Source organism: Haemaphysalis longicornis, unplaced genomic scaffold (genome assembly GCF_048455015.1).
Source record: "Haemaphysalis longicornis isolate Haplotype H1 unplaced genomic scaffold, Haemaphysalis longicornis Haplotype H1 scaffold_5, whole genome shotgun sequence".
Taxonomy (NCBI): Eukaryota; Metazoa; Arthropoda; class Arachnida; order Ixodida; family Ixodidae; genus Haemaphysalis; species Haemaphysalis longicornis.
Genome location: NW_027526385.1, coordinates 85,784,449 through 85,805,586, shown reverse-complemented (window position 1 = coordinate 85,805,586; position 21,138 = coordinate 85,784,449). Strand labels below are relative to the sequence as shown.

The window sequence follows — 21,138 nt, the reverse complement described above, 5'->3', positions numbered from 1 at the left end:
ACAAAAACACTAGACCAAAATGAGTGTGTAGCACTTTTCGATTCCTTGGCTTGGGGACATGAAAAAGAAAAAAAAAAAAGAAAAAACTTTTCCCCTTTAGCCCCACTGTCAATCACGCAGAATAACAACGACTCCAGAAAGCAAAAATGCATACTCTTGAAAACCACACAATCACATCTCAATTCACAAAGGATACCAACACTTGATAGTGGTACAAGAAAATAAGTAGAAAAGCAAGGTAACTGCCACTCTTGCCTACAAATTTCACCAACATTGTAGGGACTCTATTTACAAGCCTATCCAGTGCTGCACGCACGAGCTTTAAAAGCAGAGAGGCCTCACCGCTGAAATATTGAAATAGTGAAGGAAAAAAAAGCTCACAAAAATCATCACAATCGACAAAGATGTTATAAAAAGCCAAAAATGCTTGAAAATGAGGCTAGGGTTGTCAATGAGTTTTTCCAGCCAAGGCCTAGGCCTGCGTTCAGGCAGGCAACACTAACGGCAGCTTAGAACCACCACCAAAGTTGGGACCAAGAAACAACCAAGTTGAAAGCAAATGTAAACTTCAGCTAACTACACACACAAACACCTCACAATGGTTTTAAATCTGCAACCAGCCTAGAGTCTGCAGAATGTCTAAATTATTTTTTTCGCCAAGCCTCGAGTTTCTGCAGAGCACCGGACCACCACCAAGCAATGGGGCCTCAAACCTCAAAACAAACATGCAATAACACTCACCGCCCCACAGTTAGTTTCAAACTCCGAAGACAAAAACATGAACCGCAAAAATAAATTCCCCACCCCCGCCGCCGCCACCGCAAACCAAGACGTTCACTCCCTCCAGCAAGACCCATTTAAGGAAGCCGCACGGGAGCCACTTACCACTTCTAGGCCCAATCAAACACCGGAGCCCCCAAGGCACAGTGCACGCAAACGAACACACCAGAGTGTGTCAGGGAGCTCAAACGTCGATTACCTCAGAGCAGACGCAAGGCGTTGTTGCCGACGGCGAAAGCGGCGCAGAGAGATAGACGGACTCAGCCCCCTCTCGAGTCGATCCAGAAGGGGTGGAAAAAGCTAGCAGCACACTCCTCTTCTCTCCGGGTTTGGGAGTTTGAAACCAGTGCCCGGTTTACGCTTTCAGCCCTCCCCCTCTCTGCTACCCTCGCCTAAATTTTCACCTCTAAGTTTTGTTTTTGTTTTATCACTTTTTTTCGCACTTCGCCAACTCTTCGGCGACCCTCCCCCTCCTTCGGTTCATGCCCTGTCGCACGCGTGCACAGACAAGCGCTCACACCCCCCCAAGCGGGGAGTAGGCTATTTTGAGGAGCCCCTCCGCACAAATATAGCGCGGACACCACCCCATACTCCCCTCTCCACACTTCGATGAGGAGAGGGAAGGGGTGTGGGGAACCCTCAGTGGCTCAGCCACCACGAGGTGGCGTAGTGCCAAAAATAAGACAGTGAGCCAGACGTCCGAAAAGAAAAAGGAAAAAGGAAAGCAAAATGCGAAAGAGCCCAACAGCTGGAGGAGGAAGCGCACTCAGCCACCTGGGATTCCAAGAATGCTTTCCGAGAAATGCATGAAATGCAGGAAAAAAAAAAGCTTCCCTCTTCCTTGCCCTTCCCCTGGTTCGTAGAGGAAATTAACGTAACTTGACGGCACGAAGCCGCATTGTTACTACCCACGTGGCAAGAAAAAAAAAATAATAATAAAGCGACGCGGAGAATACTGTTGCCACGAGCATCGCAAAAGAGTGTCGGCTTTCAAAGTTCATGTCCCTGCTCGTTTCCCACACAACTTATTGTGTAAGACAACCTTCCAATCTTCATATGGGGAAAAAAAAAATGAAGTGCCATGCGATTACTTCCGTAGCGAGCATGGCAGTTTAAAGGAGTACTGACACGAAATTTCAAAGCTGAGATAACTATGTAGAACGCTTCCTTTTTATCAGGAGATATCTCCCAGCAAGTTTCAACAGCAACCGTTCAGCGAAACATATTTACAATCCATTTTAATCTTCGCCCGCACGAGAAAGCCCGGAGTGGACCGACATGACATCATCTGCTACTTGCCCCAAACTGCCGACGTCGGGGCTCCCGTGACGAAGCCGACGCGCTGGCTGTGGTTGGCGCACGCTGCTCGGGCATGTGTACACGTCATGGTTTTTGGGACTGACGTCATGCTGCCCGGGCCTGTGGGGACGGCGAAGACCTCGGCCAGTCGGGGCGCGTGTGTGTGCTCGCTCGCGCGCGCTTCCAGAGCGGCAGCGATACGGCAAGAATGGTGACGTCACATGATACCTCCTGTCATGGCGGCCTCTCGGCGTTCGTTTTGTCAAAACCGAAATTGACATGAATATACGACGCCGTAAATGAATGTTTACGCTGCGCTCGGCAGCCTAATCTATCATTCCATGATTAGTGAGCTGGTAGGCACGCATAGCAGTAAAAAAAACGTAACACCAAAATTTTGTGTCAGTACTCCTTTAAATACAAAAAAAAAAAATTGTCCACCTTCGCAATTGAGACGTGAAGAAGAGGAAACAGCAGAGCTGGTGGTCTTCACTAGGTTTAATTTGGCTTTTCTTAGGTCTGCCCCTTTCTTAACAGAAAGATGGTTCTTTTTCCATGCAAACTGAGTCAAATCAAAGTCCACAATCTACCCTCCCAAAGTCCAAAATCCAAACTGCCAAAGTCCACTCCAACTGAGTCAAAGTGTTCAACGCTAACACCCGTGCTACGAACCCAAAGGAAATGCTGCGTGCTCCAATGCGATGACAGTGCAATCGGATAGACGACTTTTTCACAACACGAGGGACGTGATTTCAACCACGGGAAGCATTTTTCTTGAGGCACGTGCTCCCCACACCTTCTCGTCGGCTCTTTGCCTCCTCACCACTTCCCCTCACACTTATTGGGTTAGCATTTTCCTCCTCTCTACTCTGCTACGCAAAGTTTTGAGCCCCACCAGGCACAAATGGAACTTGAGCTAATAAAAAACAAAAACAAATACGCAGTCAAAAGCCACACTCCTGTATGGCAACGCACGCCTGCCCAACTGGTTATTTGTAGCTAGCTGCTAGGTTGTAAGAAGCTCCTCAATTGTGCCAGCCCTCGCGCCTGTGATACGATTGTGTTTGATGCTCTCACCCCCAAACCACGGCACGCGATCTTGGAACACCAAGTGGCTCACAATAAAGATAGATACTGCCATGCCACACACTTATCCTTTCCATTTTGCGTTTGACAATAAGCAGGCTACAATATAGCAGGAGAGAGAGTGCAATAACTGTCACACATCCATTACAACATGGTGCGCATTGCACTGAAGCTGCCTTTGGCTACAATTCATGCATTACCTGCAACCCAACATTCTTCTAGACATTTATCAATCATTGGTGCAGGTTATACGCAAGAAACTACGGTGTCTTGTCAAACGCAAGAAGCACTGCGTCATTACTGCCCCCCCCCCCCCTCCCCCCTTCCCTAGCTCAAAAATTAGGCTTTGTACAGTAAAACACTGCTTCTTCCCAAAAAATTGCTCCAGTCACCTGCTTCGCTTTGAAGTTTAAGGTTGAGCGGTGCTGAACCAACGCCTTACTGGTAATCAAGGCTTTGAAAGAATTAGGCTACACAAGGTGGCTACCATGAGGCATGAAAGCTTGCGCACGCAGGCAGACATTCCTATTACGAATGTGCCTGCACCAAAAATAATGGCACTGCAGAAGGAAATCAAACCTTGAAATTTCACGATCAACAGAGAACTAGCACCGAGAAAAGCAAGGACATATACGACTGCTACAGGTAGGCTGCGCAGAAATCGCATGTGAAATAGTTGAGACTGCTCTGGCCAATTTTTTAGCGCGCAGCACTTTGGCAGCCGCTACTGTGGTTTGGTGGCGGCAACGGCAACAGCGGTGTAACCGAACAAGCGCAAACGGAGAGAAAATGGGGGAGGAAAGTGTGGCAAAAGTGTGAGGGGGAGGGCAGTACGCTGAGCTTGCACGAGATGCTCGTTCAAGTATCTGGCAAAAGTGTGAGGGGGAGGGTGGCATGCACCGCTATGGCATCACCTCTCTCACTGCCTCCCCTCACAATTTCGCCATGTGTCGCCGCTGGAGAGCACCCTCCCCCTCACACTTTTGCCAGACGCTCCTCCTCCATTTGTGGCTCATCCGAACCATGTGACATTTGTGCGGGAGGTTCAAATACGATTTGCAACAACATGCTGGGCGGTGGCAAAGCACTGCAAAATAACGGGAGAGTAGCGCATGTCGCCGTGCGTTCGCTGACAACACGATCACTTCGTGAGACACAACAGATATGCACCGCTACTGAGAAGACTCCAAATTTCGCATTAGGGAGCGTAGTAATCGTCAGTCATTTTTTTCGCCTTTCTAGCCCTTACACACGAGAAATTCCTTTACAATGAAAGCTGTGTGCCTGAAGTGAGGCCTCCAAACCACACGCATAGTTGTCACTATATCCGCGCACAAGAAACAAGAAAAGAATTGCGACAAGGTCAACTTTATTGAACAACCAACACTAAAGCAAAGACCACAATTTCTGTTCATGAAATGGCGATGTAGAGAATAGATGTCCCCACCAGTGAGTCTGTAACCAACAGGAGACCTGTCTGTAATGCCCCCCACCCACTGAGTTGTGCAAGAGGACATGTGAAGGCCACTGCAAGAATGCTGCATGGTCACATCCTTGATAAGTTTCTGCAACAGGGATGTTGGGTTAATGATGATGTTAAATACAGTTGGACCTCATTATAAAGAACACTGATATAGCGAATTATCGGATATAGCAAACTAGATACAATCTTTGGTTGGTCACGTTTCATTTCAATGACACTTATTCCTTTATAATGAACGCTAAACTGTGACAGCCACGTGCACCATCGGATATAAACGAAGAAATATTTGACCAGTAGGCTAAGAAGTTGCTTGGAAAAACCCTCCAGCATCTGAAACTGCAGAAGTACAAAGGCCCTTTTGTTCATGGACACTGTGGAAAACTTCATCATGCTCAGTGCTTGGAATAGCCACCAGACAAAGATCACAACCTTCCTCGAAAAAATAGGAACGCAGGCCTATTTTGTCAAATGAACTTTGTTCTGCTGTAATTTCCCGTTTCACGTTCTGGTTCACTCAACTTGAAATGCCACAAGGAGAAATATAAGGGTTGCCTTCTTTATAGTAGGTTGGAAGATTAAAATAATGCGGTTTTGTATCAAGGGTTTTTGCGAAAGCCAAATTACCGATTGGCTTGAACCAATTTTTAGCTCTACTGTTACAACAAATATTGGGTGTAATGAATTAAATTACTGTCACGATACTACTTAATTAAAACGAGGTTTGACTATACTATTTAACCTTGGACATGAAAAAGCACGCCACCTCTGGAAGTGACAGACCAAATGTAATGCTACAGAAAGGGACGACGTCACTTCTGGTGACATCGTGTTGTGCAGTGAAGCAGACATCTCATCGTACATAGTGCTGTTCTCTTACGGTGCTATTTCCGCATTAGCGATTAACCGTAACGTTCTGAGAGAATGCCTCGCCCGGACTACAGGACTAATTCTCTTTTGGGGCAAATGATCTAATTTATACTAAAAAACCCCAAGCACCCCTCCCCCCTGCAAAATCGGGTCAGCTTCAGTGCCTCTGAAGGTCCAGAAAGCTATTACATAAAGCTTACGGGAGCTCTTACACATCTTTACATTAAAACTACCGCAAACAAATTTTATGAATAAAACACCACCTAAGTACGGAATTTTGCCACTTTCTTGAGTAATGGTTCAAGCAATTTGTTCACAAATTATCGCCCACTAAGACATTCCAACTGCACTGTCTGCAAAGCATGACCGAGTAGTGAAACCCCCTGACTGACCTCCTTTACATTACATCAGACATATAGCAAGGAATGCACAAATTTGCTTTGCCACAAAGCATGTGCATTCCTCGAACTTCTCTCTTGGCTTCTCTGCCCAACACCACGGCTTTGCAGAGAAACAAAAACTAAAAACGTGCAAGAATCTTTTACAAAAACCGGCGAACAGGAAATGCAGGGTACAAGAAGAAATGGCTTCAAAGAAACATTTCCACCCCTCTTTCCCCCTCTTCCTCTCTCGCCGTGCCCTTGAAGTCTTCCTGCCTTTCGTAAGCCCAGAAGTAAACCTGACACACTCACTGTTTAGAATCACTGCTGTAACCCACTCCCGTAAACACGTCTGCCTTCATAATCATAGCCGGCTAGATCGTTAAAGCCAAGTGAAACAAACAGAACATGAATACGAACCCACGCAGTTCCATTTATCCAACACGATGCAAAATGTGTCCTGTTTAGTCTCAGAGCAGTTCCACTCTTCCCCCTATCCTGCTTTGCTCGCTCGTGCATCACAATGGGTCCTCGTTACGCCAAAGATAGCCTCCCTCCCCTCTGCCAACCTAGACGCTAGAAAGACTGCAGCCTGTGAAATAAACAGACAGTTAAGAGAGAAGGTTTCTCCCATTGTTATGAAATGTTGAGTCTCTCCGCCAATGCAATGGCTTGCCAGTTAAGTTACGTCAAGCTTGGCAGGGGCTGTTTTTTACCCTTCTGGTCCCTAAGGAACTGCTGTCTTGTTTTCCAGGTAGCTTTGCCTATTCATGCACAAAAAGAAAGGGTTGGCAGGCTTCCTCTTCATCCTCCAACGCAACACAGCCAGACAGTTCATTATTGTGGATAGGAATGCGTTTAATAAAGATTGAGACACAGAATGCCTTCCAGAAAACAATACAGGCGCATTTTTGAATTTACATTAGCAGACAAGAACACCAATGAGTACCGAATTCAAGCAATTGAAAGCTTCGCTTGTACTGCTCTGATTGGTTTTGCCTTTGCACCCCGAACAGAGCTAGATTTCGCAAATGGGGCGGGGGGAATACACATGCATGCGAATTTTCTTCTGTTTCTCCTTTGCTGATGGCATTCTGGGTGTGGCATTAACCCTTTGAGTGTCAAGGCCGTACATGTACGGCATTGGCAAACACTTTCAAAATGGTCAATGACATACATGTACGGCATTGCTTGAATCTTTAAAAACCGCGCCTTTTTCGCCAACTTCTCTTGCTTGGCATGTGCTGCCACACTTCGGAAATGCATCAATTTTTTTTTCTTGCGACGATGGCTCTTCTTTTTATTATTATTATTTTTTTGTGTGTGATTTACTTCAGCGGCGCGCCGGCTATCGGTTGCGCATTCGCTAACGAGGGGGCGCGCTGGGTATCGTCCACCGGGCGCCTCTCGCTTCTTGCGCCTGCCGCATACCAAGGTCGCCTGCGAAACTGATGAGGCTCTGTTCTCCTTTTTTTTGTATTTTATGAGCGGTGCGCCGTCTATCGCTCCAGCATCCGGCCATGCGCACCCGCACGCGCCCAGGCGTGCGCAGCAGCTGGTTTTGGTATCGTTCTCCGGGCGCTTCGTGCTTTTTGCGCCCGCGAAACTGATGTCTATTTGATTTTCATTCACTCAAAAGGTGCAGGCTTGTCACTCTCTCGTTCTTATTTAGAATTTTTCTTGTGTAACGCCATTATAAACCACATGCATGTAACAACACAAATGATTTTTTTGTCACTTTACGGTGACGCAAAAAATTTTTTTGATTATTTCTTCTCAATAAAAATTAGCCCGTAGAATTTATATCAACAATAAAAAAAATGGACCCTGGGGGGTCGCATTTGGCAAAAAAATTCGACCCTCAAAGGGTTAAAGAATGCCTTTTGCTATGCAAAAAAGGTCGACTGAGGTCCTTTGAATGAAAAGTGAATTCACTTGCAGGAGTGTGTTTGTATTTCACTTCCACCAGAGACAAAGTTACCTCAAAATGGTCTCGACAGCTTCGCAATCTTTGTGCACTCTTATTCATCCCTGCATGGCGACATTTTTACACTCGAAGACAAAAATAGTGAGTTCATTAAACCTTATGTGGAATGTACCTGGCATTAGTAAACGAACTGGTGTACATGTAAACGGAGTGTAAGACACGGCCGCTCAATCGAAAGGTCAAATACAAAAATTAATGAAACCTTAGTTTTCGGAAAAAAGAAGTTCACCTAAGTCCACCTTAGTCCACCTGAATCCACTTTGATCCATCACTCATTGTCGCCATCCATCACTAATCAATCATGAATATGTCCTAATTCATTTAAATCCACCTAATTCTACCTTACTACTGATTACTATCAATTACTAATCAATTATTAATTTTGGCAATCATTAATCATCTGCTATAGATGGCTGGCATGCTTTGGTTTGCCTTCCTTTGGTTACTTGGGTTTTTGCATCATTCGTATCAACTCCAGGGTCATTCGAGTGCAACCTTCCATTTAAACATTCAAAGCATTCACCTTAATAAGCAACAAGCAGTCTCAGGACATTACGTTAGCATTACATAGAGGAACTAAAACAAAATAGAGGAAATATAGGGAATGAACCTTGGTCTTTTATCATGTTTTTAGCCATTTGCAATGCAATGTGAGCCTACTGTTCAAAAACAAAAAAGAATCGCAACAGCGTGAACACGAAAGACAAGAAATTTTCCCCCAAAGCAATAAATTCAACAGGAATGCACCTAGGAAGCTAAATTCAGATAAAATACGCAGCTATGGAAATGCCACTGCCGGTCAATAAGACCCGAGCAGCGTTTAGGGCAAATGAACGTTTCAGAGACATTCGTCCTGCTGGTTGTTCTCACCACCAAGGGACCAGCCATGCAAACCGAATTTGAAAATAAGAAAACACCACGGAACTCAATATGCAACATTGATGCTACCAATGTTCACTCTGGTGAAGCCAAATTGAAGGGAAGCAGCATTTTTAAGCCACAAAAAGCGCCAAGTAAAAGAGGACCAACACAGTCTAAGACAAGTTTCAAGCGAGGAATTTTGAGCAGTGTAATATACACTAAGGGCAGAATCAGAATGAATGAAGAAGCTGTGAATAAAGAAATGAAAGAACGAAAGAACGAATGAAGAACTCTGAAAGAAAACCTCAGAAAAGCCTGTTTTTCTGCCAAGCCAGCCATGACCACAACATGGCTTCCCCACGTAGCATCACAGTGTGCTGCAGTGAAACTAGCTAACTGGAAGAACTAACGCTACGAAGGAAAGTTTGGCATCCACCTCAATGCAGCCATACGGCTATAAAGGAAAGCTACAAAGCTTACTCAGAAACTTCGCAGTTGACAAAAATTCGTCCTGGTCCAGGATACGAACCCGGGACCACGGCTTAACCGGACCAGTCGCTCTACCAAGTGAGCCAACCAGGTGGCTCGAGCCAGTTTGCAGCGCGAGAGCGAATTGATCAACAACTCGAAGTGATGGACAGGTGTTAATTGACCAGATTTAAGGAAAATCTCCAAGGTGGAGTAAGTTCCTACGAAGGAGTGGTTGACATGCTGGACCACGATGAATTTTTCTTCAACTGCGAAGTTTCTGAGAAAACTGTACAGCTTTTCTTTGTAGCCGCACCGTTGCTCTGAGGTGGAAATCAAACTTTCCTTCGTAGAAGCTTACTCCACCTTGGGGATTTCCCCTAAATCTGGTCGAAGAACTGCACTTTTTTTTTGGTAGGAAGATAATGGAACAACTGGATCACGGGATAATGGGTAACACGCTAGCCCAGAAAATGGCTAAAAACATTTTACTGGTCCCTTGCAACCTAACCTGTTAACTTTAAAACTTTTTTTGCCAGTTTTATCCCGAACAAAGCCCATTTGTAGCACTAAAAAGAAAACAATCAACCTCTCCTGTGCTCTTTTACCATCTACTACCATGAGCAATTCCATGTACCCTATTGATCTTGCTCACGGCAGTAGAAAGAAGCAAGCGAGGGACTAGAATAGCACAAAAGTTTATTTTATCTTCTTCACCAGACATGACAGGCAAAAGAAAAAGCTGCTGTGGACAGCTTGACAAGCTCTCGCCCCGTGTGTATGCACAGGCAAAAAAAAAATGCATTGCAACTTTTCTTTTGTCAGGTCCCCTATGTGTCACGTGCTACGCAAGGGCAATACTTCCTCTCCCTTCGTTGTCATTCTCCAGCACTTGATCATGTAGCGTCCTGGTGCTACATGTTATAAGTCAAACAAATCAGACACAATCAATGTCCCAGGTGATTTCTGGCCTTGAACACGATGCTGTTAGTTCTGACTTTTGGAAGATGCGCTGCTATAGTGTGTCACACTGTGACCCACTACTTTAGAATCTTCGTACCAGATGAAAAGTGGAACAAAAGGGGCTGTTCTTCTTAATTAAAGGGGCCATGAAAACAAAATACAACATTGTTCACTTTGGTAGACCACTCAGCTCCCTTCCAGCCGTGAAAGATGATGTTTTAACTGAAGAGAAAAAAACGCAAGAAATACGAGAAAACTTTTCAAATTTCCCGCTACAGTGATGGAATATGGGCAGGAGTGATGCAATTGAGGCCAGCGCTAAAAGCATAACTATCAGTGTGTTAACAGCTTATCAGCACTCAAGTGATACCACCAAACAGAATTCAAGGGTCAGCTACAATCGTACCCTCAGGTTTCTTAACGGTGGCTTACAGCGGCAGCCCCCAATCAAGCGAATGAAACTCTGCGACGTAATGAGACGTCGCTGGAAGTGGGTGGGAAGTCACCACTGCTTTACATGTTTTCCCTAATATCTCCATTACTTGTCTGAAGTCTGCAATAGAATTGGTATCACTGCAATCATGACAAGGCAGTTTCTTTACCGAACCAAACTTGTATTTTGCCGTCATGGCCTCATCATCCGTACCACCGAGCAATGGGAGGCGGCACTGGGTAGCTCCGACCCGCAGATGCAAAAAAAGTCTGACGGAACGGGTTGCCTTGGTCACCGGCAAACTGCAACTACCAGTCACCGCCCCCTCCTAAGTACGTATCGGAATAAAGTTTATTTCTCTCTCTTCTCTCTAACTTGGGGGGTTCCGCCTCACTTCCTGCTCCTCGAGATAGCGGGGAAGTGGAATGACATGCTTCTGTTTCGCGCGAGCACCGCGATTGTGATCTTGGAGTAAAAACACGCCACCGCTTTTTACACCAATGATCGCGATTCCTTTCGTACCGAAATCGCATGCAAGACTTTGAACACTGCGCAGCCGTCGTCACTCGGACGAATTAAAGAAAAAAGAAACCTGCATGACTTTCTTTTATCTTTTGTGTGTGTAGGCAGCATCGTCCCGCCAAGAAAAAATGTCTACCACCTTCGCAATCGAGATGTGAAGAGTGAGGCAACAGCGGAGCTCGTGGTCTTCACCAGCTTTAACTGCCAAAGTACGAAGCAAAAGTCCACTGCAATTCAGCTGAGGTCCATAGCCAAACGCTCGTGCAATGATCCAAAAGGAAATGCTGAGTGCCCCAAATGTGATGATAGCGCAATCGTACAGGCGCCGGTTTCAAAACGCGAGAGACCCAGGTTCGATTCCAACCCCGCGAAGCGTTTTTGTACGGAGGCATGCACTCCCCACACCTGCTTATCGGCTCCTTCCCCCTTACCATTTCCCCTCGCACTTTTTTGGCCGAGTATTTTTTTCCTCTACACTTTTCTGTGCAGAGTTTTGAGCAGCGCCAGGCACGGATCGAGCTGAAACATCAAGAGCTCCACTGCTAAAAATTGGCTGTGGCACTAACTCAGTTACGCCTGCGTGTGCGTAGAGAGAGGTACGGTTAACGTTATTGTTTGGCTTGGTTCCCCGTACAATTACGACCCTTCTGTGTGCGGGTTGTCTTTCCTCCGTGGCCTCGGCCTGCTGCCTCCTCTTGGTTTTGTTCCGACGACGAAGCCTGGCTTCTCTCATTCTCTGTGACTCACTTTCCATATCTGATGACAAATCCCACCAATCCACCCATTCTTATGTGAAATTTTTTATTTTTTATTTTCTTCGTTTTATTTTTTTGTGTGCTTTTTATTTTTTCGTTTTATTTTTATTTATTTTTTCCCGTGGCGAGTGGTGCTGCGAGCTGCGGCGGCTAGGAAATCGCTAGGTTCCCTAGCCACCAGAGGTTCCCTAGGAACCACTGCCAGCTAGGGAACCGCTCAGCTCGCGGCCACAGCGAAACGGCGAGAATACGGACAGACAGCTTTATTTCCTTTGAAAAGGAGGAGTACGGGACTAAAAGCTCAAGCAGCTTGACGAGGTCCCGACCCCATCACAAGTCACCAAACAGCAGCGTGATGATCAATCAGGAACAATGAATGCAAATAAATTGACAAGTGTTACATAACATCGAGTAATACAAAACTTTTGTGAGATAACGCAATAACAGTACAGAAAAGTTCATAGGCATAGTCATGAAGTGACGTGAACACTAAAAGCAGCAATCTAAAAGAAACGGGAATAAAGTTCAAGGCATGTACTATTCCCGAGATGAAATGAGCTGGGCGAAGTGTTTGATGAGATAGTTAGGATTACATGACGGATCAAAATCCATATGACCGATCAAAATACCGCCATTGTAGCTCTCGCCACAAAACCAGAGAGACTCACGTGCTGAGGAACTCGTCGGGCAGGTCCAGAATCTCCTGCGGAATGGACTTGCCCGTGAGGAAGACGGCCACCTCTTGCGTGAAGTTGTTGCAGTTGTGGCGAAACAGGTCGTACGTGTGGGGCCTGCAAGGTGCGTGCAACAACAACTTTCTTTTACGCAGCCTTCACTGCATTCACAAACATTTCCTTAATCTTTTCAGGCCTGGTGTCCTATAGTTAAGACATTAACGAAAATTCATCTAGCAATTCCACAACAATACCAAAACCGCTAGATTTCTGGGAGATATTTCTTCAAGGATGCCTCTTTCGATTGATATCACCACTGTTCGTTTTTTGCTACGGCTGAACGCTGGAGAGAGGAAGGCATTGCACTGAAGACCAAACTGGAGTCAGAGTAACCCTAAGGACCGAAGTCCTACTTCGATTACATGCCTGTAACTCAAAAAGTACTTTCAATACCTGCTTTATTTTTTGTACGTGGGCTCACTGCGTTCCATAATTTAGGAAAACACAAAAAATTTTGTTGCTGTTGGAATTTAAAATTTTAGCTTCCTAATGAACTAATTAAATATTGTGCTTCTAAATCACTAATTACTCGCACCTCAAGCTCAAATTTTTGTTTGTAAGCTTATAGGATCCTAATAATAAGGAAAACACACACAAAAAAAGCTTTTTGCTAGAAATAAAAAAAAATTCAGGGCAGAAAGGGTTAAACCTATTTTTAACTGCAAGCTGTAGCTTCACTAGCGACAACTTCACAAAAGGCCAATATTACGAGATGGGTGCAATGCGCGGCTTTCGAGACACTCATTCATGATCACTTAGAGACAAGAGTGCAGTAAAACCTCCTTACAAGAGACACTCAAGGGAGGTAGGAAACACTTCGGTTGTAACCAAGGTCTCTTGTGTGCAATGCTGCTAACATGGCGAACATTGTAAAACCAACCAAGCCGCTTGCCTCCAAATGTCTTTTATAACCAAGCACCTCTTGTGACAGTGTCTCTTGTAACAAGGCTTTACTTAGTTAAGAACAAGTTAAATTCTCGTAATTTAACCAGCTCAGATTTTAGATTAGACTACATTCATACAATCAGCACACCCAGATTCGTATAACGTACGCAGTTATGTTTATGTAGGTTCGACATTTCCTCAAACAGCTTATTCCACTAGCCCGCAGTTAAATTCATAATAGCTAGATGGTTCAGACTATGAAATTAGTTCCCGGGCCAAAAATAACTACCACATTTACTAAGTTGATTGAAAAATAGAGCGCGACGTGGACAACGACAGTAAAGAAAGACGACGAGACATTCACTAATTTCACAATTAGAAGGAAAATTCTAACGAAAAATACTACCTACTACGCCCATGTAAACCAAATGCTTGATGCAGCCATTCACACACAGTGAATTTTACGATTTTGGTGTACAGTGGCCAACGTACCGTATTTTCGCACGTACCACCCACACCAAAAATGCGAAATTTCAGTGGCAAAGTAGGGGTGCGAATAATACGCTGGGTTTTTCCTTTAATGCAGCTTCACGGCACAGCACGTTGTGCCGTGAAGATGACCTTGTGTATAGCAGTGAGGACTGTGGCTCAAGCTATAGCTCTAGGAAGAGCAGTGACACTGAGTAAATTGTGACTTTCGCCTTGCAGTCAGTGTATTCTACTTGATAAATATACACTTTTTCTGTCTACATAGTATGTGATGCGTTGCTTGAGCACGAGCCCTTTCCTCTATCAGATGTGTGCGGGCAATACGCGAGGATTTCTTTTACTTTTGCGGCAGGCTGAAAGTGGGGGTGCGGATTATATGCAGAGGTGGGTTTCAGAGGCAAAAAATACGGTATTTTCGCCGTGTTTCTTTGCTGATCAAATTTTGACAATTTCCCTGCAGCCTACACCTGGCCATTTTCTGTGACCCTCAGTGTTGCTGGGCATACTTTATTCAAAGCTTTGCAACAGGCCTGCAAAGGACACCCACTGAGCAGCTAGTTAGGGATGGCAACTAAAAGAGGAAAAAAATACAGTCACGGCAAATAGCCAAAAAAGCTGCAGTAAAATGAAAACGCGCAACTGCTATAGAAGTTCTGGTCCTACAAGCGCATAAAACAGCTGTGGCACTATTTTTAGAATTATACTGCCTTGGAAATATCGCTACAACCAACCAGCTTTGAGGGACAAACATACACTAAAAGCTTTGCTGCGTCAATCATTAATCTTTCTGGTGCAATAAGGCACCTTTAATAAATCGTATGGGAAAAGCAGTTCACACATAAGTAAGTAAAATAACTTTTCTCTGGTTAAAAGTCAAGCATCTGGTATACAGATACAGCACAGCCCATTTTGCTTATTAAAACTCGGTAGAAATGCGTTCTGGGATACGTTTTGGCAAAACTACACACTATTGTTTAAACACCTGGATTACACATTTGGAAAAGACCAATGTATGCAGATGCCTACAGTTTTTTGTTGTTATAAAGTTCCAATGGCAGATCCCTACTGTTCCTCCCTGTTCACAAAATCTCAGTGGCAGATGCCTACAGTTTTTCGTTTGTTTACGATGTACCAGGGGCAGAAGACTACAGTTTATTGCTGTTTGTTTACACGGTTCCAGTTGCAAATTCCTGCAATTCTTCTTTCCTTGTTAATGAAGTTCCCGTGGCAAATGCCTACAGTTTTTTGCCTACAGTTTTTTACACTTTGCAGGACAGTGTAAAACTGCATCAACTACACACCATTTACATCACCTCTGAAGAAAAAAGAGAAAAGTTGCTTTACACCGGCAGTTGATCTGGTCATTAACAACCACTTGACGAGGGCATGACAAGTTTGTGGTCACACGGTGGTAGACAGGTCTCTTTTTTTTTTCTCTTCCAAATGGAAGACGAGTCCCCTAAATGTAACCGCTGTTTTGTCTTGCCTTTCTCTGTGTCTCATCCCAGAGTAAATTAACTGGGCTTTTAGCCTCAAAAGAAGCTAGTATCCCACTGCTGGCACAATCTATAGATTGGCTACCTCTTTGTAAACATTTGTAAACAAGCAAAAAAAAAAATCTGTAGGCATTTGCCACTGGAACTTCATTAACAAGGAAAGAAGAACTGCAGGCATTTGCAACTGGGACTGTGTAAACAAACAGCAATAAACTGTAGTCGTCTGCCCCTGGTACATCGTAAACAAACGAAAGACTGTAGGCATCTGCCACTGAGATTTTGTGAACAGGAAGAAACAGTAGGCATCTGCCATTGGAACTTTATAACAACAAAAAAACTGTAGGCATCTGCCACTAGAACTTTGTAAACAAACGGGGAGAAACTGTAGACATCCGTCACTAGAACTCTGTAAACAAATGGAAAGAAACTGTAGGCATTTGGAAATGGAACTTTGTAAACAAATAAGGAGAAACTGTAGGCATTTACAACTGAAACTTGGTAAACAAATGGGGAGAAAGTGTAGGCATTTACCACTGGAACTTTGTGAACAAATGGGGAGAGAGTGTAGGTATTTGCCACTGGAGCTTCGTAAACAGGAAAAAACTGCAGGCATTTGTCACTGGAATGCCTACAGTTTTCCAGCCACCACAATTTCGACAGCAGCTGCCAAAGCAGCCAACGCCACTACACCTTCGCAGCATTCCACTATAAAAGTAGGTCTCGTTTCTCCGCAGCTGATCCAAAGCTATCAGCTCCGTGCTGCTTTGTTTCGGAGCCCCAAAACCTTTGAAGCAGAATGACCTACTTGTAGCTCGACTCTCCCAGAGCAAAGATGTACTCCAGGAATAGGCTGTAGGGTAGTTCGGTGCGACCTAGGCTGAGGATTTGGTCTGGTTCCTTAAGAATGGTCTCCCCCTGAAAGAAAAAAAAATTGAATCATTAAAGCGGTCACAAAGACACAATACAAGCTTGGTTCACCAATAAGACCGCTGTGCCACGACCACAATATATTAATTTAGTTGCAAACTTAAAACAAGTACCGTAATTTCCGGTGTATAAGTCGCAGTTTTTTCTGAAATTTTTGTTGGTGCGTCTTATCCACCGATGTGACTTATGTATGGAATAAATTGGGTACGTGGTGGCTGTGCACAGTCCGCGCTCGAAAAGGTGCCTGTGTGCTGCGTGATGTCAGCGCTAGTTAAGAGACAGAGCTCTATGGTCTAAATGAATTAATTTTGTTAGCAAGTTGGAGGAAGAAGCCTTGGATGGTTTTGCCTAAACGCCATCTGTAAGTACATGCCATCTGTGTGTATCAATAAACCATTTTTGTCAAGTTTGTTGTCTAGACTTTGTCCTGTTGTCTGGGCCCCAACCATGCACTTGCGCCAAACTTTCTAACGAACTGATCCTCTATAAGTTTACCTGATTAACAAGTGCATTTTGTACACCGGTGGGTCTGATAAACCGATGCGACTTATACATGGTTTTTTTTTCTCTCGGAAAAACTGCTGTTTTGAGGGGGGTGCGACTTATACAAAAGTGCGACTTTTAGACCGGAAAATACAGTAATCGAAATATTGAAGCAAACATATGAAGCGGTGGTGACTCCCCAGCCATTTGTTTGTACAATTTCTCTATGACATCACAAAATCTTGTTTGGGTGATTGACAGCCACCGACCAAAACCACCAAAAAGAAACGAGACTGGGTGATGATAGTGGGGCATCTAGTTCCATTCGGTCGTATCACTAGAATGCTAATGTGCATTTAACAGATGTGCATTTAACATGCATCTAACGTTCATCTAACGCGCATTTAACATTTAACGTGCATCTCAGCCTCACAGGGGATAACCTGCAGGTAGTCTGAGGATTCCCCTCAGCATAGAAACACATGTGAAGAACGAATGCCCGAATGCTTCTAGGGGAGTCCGTGGCAAGTCCAAAACTAAGAGCGCAACTGATAACTATGTTTTTAGTGCGGGCCCATTGTATATCCCTCCTGCCCCCATAGCGGTATTCTACGTCACTGTAGCACGAAACCTTGAAGTTCTTTTTAATTTCTTGGGTTTTTTCTGTTAAAAAATGTCTTTCATGGCTGGAGTGGGGCGGAGCTGATGAGTGAGTTACCAACAGCTAGTTTTTTTTTTCTAATTGAACAAAGTTGTTATTTGTCTCCATTGTCCCTTCAATCCAGACATATCTGCAGCCACCTAAATAATTCTGACCCACCTCTGATATTCGAAAAATCTTTTTTCTTTTTTTTTAGATGTGCTGAATAATTTACCGTTAAGCTCGCAAGCTCAGTATTTCACTCTTACCTCTCACTGATTTGCAGCACAAGCTTATACAGCATTGAGTATACCAAAAACAAGTTTTTTTTTAATCTCTAGGAACTTTCGAATAATTGAGGACACAACCCACGTATACTTGGAACTTTCAACCACCATGGCAGAAAACACTCATGCAATTAAAATGTGCTAATTTTGGTTAAAATCGTGTTAGAATTGACAACGATAACTAGAAACTCAATTTTCAAATCTGGACTTTCTTGAATTTTTTTTCCCTAAAACCCTTCCGTTTGAAAGGCCCACACAATTTCAATTTATCAAGAGTTATTTAAACGTAGAAATAATTACCGAGCATATTTTTGCCCGTCAACTTCAAGAACTGTTTAGAGAATTACTGCAAACAAATTAATATAACAGTGCCGTGACATCGATCTTGCAAACCGTTCAATTCATTAAAAAAAATTAAAAACGTCCGTGTGTGAGAGATTTCAGCACACGTCAAAGATCCCCAGGTGGTCGAAATTAATCCGGAGCCCTCCACTACGCACCTCATCGCCTGCGTGCGTCGGCGCCTTAAACCCTACAATCAATCAATCAATCAATCAATCAATCAATCAATCAATCAATCAAAAAATTCGTTATACACCTTCGAACACAAGCGACACTTCGATATGTGAGAAACTTACCACTCCGCAACTTTCGATGCCCATGGATCCGAAGAAGTACTCCCTGCCATAGGCCACGATACTCGTATGCCATATACCGGGCAGCTGCTTTCCTAAACAAAGATGTACCAATGTCACGGTCAGAAAACACTGACGCAAGCACCGGCAACGTACGAAACGAGTTTCGGAATCGCCCGATCATGTACGGTAACAAAACAACGGCGCGACCGAACAGGAGGCAACATAAATCCGCACGTTATCGCGGAGAATTCACCACCTGATACGCTGCGAATGTCATCAGATGACTGCGAGAGCCCAAAAAGGCTATTTATAACCGCCCAACCACTCCGGTTTCGTGCCCGGGTTTGCGCTGGGGTCTATTCGCTGAATGTATAAACAAACACAGCGCAGGAAACTAGCATCGCTTGCACGCTCACGGCATTTTGAAAGCTTTTTCAAGGTCATGGGAGGAAAGACATTCGTGCAATGAAACCGGGAGCTGCGAAAATGGAACGCAAGTGGCGAGAGATCACCTAAAAACATGGACGAAAGCGTCTTGGCAAGCCCCTTGGAGAGATCGTAAATGTAGAGCTGCACTTCGAAACTTGTCTCCGCCTGGATGTGCGAGGTGTCTTCCATGTCTCCGGCGCTCATAGCAAGGCGGACTGAAGAATCACTCTTGACTGGGCAGGGATTAAGGCACGCTAGTAGACAGCACGGGTCGGCCTGCACATCAGCCGGCGGAAAGGCAACATTTCCGACTGCCGATGATGTTGCAGAACGGAGCGAGCGTACCACAGAACAGGGAAGCGTACCAAGCTCCCTGAGAACCATGCGACTGGCGGATTGCCGCGTTGGCCGCTTGAAGCGGTTGGCGCTCAGAGCTGTAGCGACGACGTTTGCGGGGGCGGAAGCAGCTGCTCTCAGGAGCTTTGCGCGCACGGTTTTAAAGACGATAGCTTTAAAGGGTACCTACATCAGAAAATTTTGCTCTTTCTCCCTTTCATTCGAATCAGCGAGCTATGTTGCTACAGAGCCTTTTGAACCAGTGACAGACCGGCACTGATATCCCTAGCAAAAATTATAATAAAAGTTTGTATTGGTCCAATACCATTAAGTATTGGTTCTATTTGAGTATCTATAGGACCAATACAAAATCTATTGTTCTGATAGGGTCACATGTATTGGTCCAATAGACCAAATGGTATTAGTTGGATTAATCTAATAGGCCAGTACTATACTGATTGTCGTCGTTCTGGAGGTCGTGGGTTCGGATCCCACCAGGCGGCCACGTTTGTCTCCACCTACTCTCTTTGTTTCAAAAATCTGTACCTTTTTCAACGATAATAGAGTTTTAGCACTCCGCATGATCCGTCTGTTCCGTAGTTAGTGTTGACCGGGACCCGACTGCGCCTGCGCGCGCGGAACAGAACGAGCCCCCCCCCCCCCCCCCCCTTGTAACGAATGCGCGGGAATGGCGAGAGCCGGCCCGCGAAACAATCTACCCTACCGGGACGAATGCACAAGTGCCCAGACGCGTCCCGGTCAACACGGTAGGCACGTACAACATGGAGCATAGGGAGTGCTAAAACTGTCTGATAAATGACCTACCACGTACTCCCCTTTGCTTTCCTTGGCTTTCATGACTGACTACGTCTGTCTTAATTCAATGACTCATAAACTGAACCGAACTGAACTGAATGGAACGACCGGAACTGAACCAGAACAAAATTATTTCACCCAACCGTAACCAAACCGTTGGGTGAAATAATTTTGTTCTGGTTCAGATCCGGTTCGAAACTGCACATTGAACCCGTTCAGAAAGAATAATTATGACTAATTGCGAAAAAAAAAATCTTTGTAGTTTTTCTTCGCAAAATCATTTTCTCTGTAAAATTATTTGTAAAATCATAGAGCTTTTAATCAAAAATACGTTTGGTTTATTCAAAAGGTATGGCTTTGTCCCAATGGCAATGATGTTGATATTAATGGCAGCTCTAAACAATTTAGGCTTGATAACTTCGTAAGTGAATGAAGTTGTTGCCGTTCACCATTTTTGGTTCAGCCCTTATGACGTCACAGGCGCACATTTACGCGTTTGGACGCCGCTGATCAAAGCTAGCGCAAAAAATGCGCGGTGATCCACCCTGTGAAGGTGGTAGGAAAGCGAAGCTCTAAACGACACCCCACATCGATTACCCATTCGACGTCTCTTGAATTCCCACACGTGGCTCTACAAAGAGCGAAACGAGAGACAAATGAAATTAACGCACTTAACCACACCTTTTATTACTTCAAAGAGATATTCTTTGCTAAGAATAAATCAATGCATGGTCTATGAATGGTGGTTGGTTAATGGAGTTCTGTTGGTGAAGTACATGAGTGGAAACTCTTTTTTTTATATAAAATTAAAGGAAGCTCAACCCGGTATTAGACGAACCCACTTCTCCGTCACAGCCGCCGCTGACGGAGGTGACGAGATCGACTGCAGAGACGCAGGAGCAGTGAGATGCCATGCGTTGGTGTCAGCTTCCCTTAATTTTTACTAATTCCTAGCGCATGCGCAAGGCGCGCTAGGAATTAGTAGATCACCTAAACATGGTGATCTTCAACTTCAAACCTTCAACTCTTCAAACCTTCAAACCTTCAAACCTTCAGATCTTCAAACCTTCAAGCCTTCAACTCTCCATCGGGGG

At 44.6% G+C, this 21,138-nt stretch overlaps 1 protein-coding gene across 1 annotated transcript in view; it reads right to left on the bottom strand.

Moving 5' to 3' along the window:
• LOC144138538 (uncharacterized) overlaps positions 1-19,279 on the bottom strand; it is a 39,300-nt gene extending 20,021 nt beyond the window's left edge. The window contains exons 1-4 of the mRNA XM_077670875.1: positions 18,976-19,279; positions 18,464-18,555; positions 16,294-16,403; positions 12,553-12,675 (exon numbers count right to left, since the gene is read on the bottom strand). Of these exons, the coding sequence (XP_077527001.1) occupies positions 12,553-12,675; positions 16,294-16,403; positions 18,464-18,555; positions 18,976-19,276 (626 nt within the window). The 5' untranslated portion in view covers positions 19,277-19,279. The remainder of the gene's footprint in view (positions 1-12,552; positions 12,676-16,293; positions 16,404-18,463; positions 18,556-18,975) is intronic.
• Between the last annotated feature and the right edge of the window lie 1,859 nt (positions 19,280-21,138).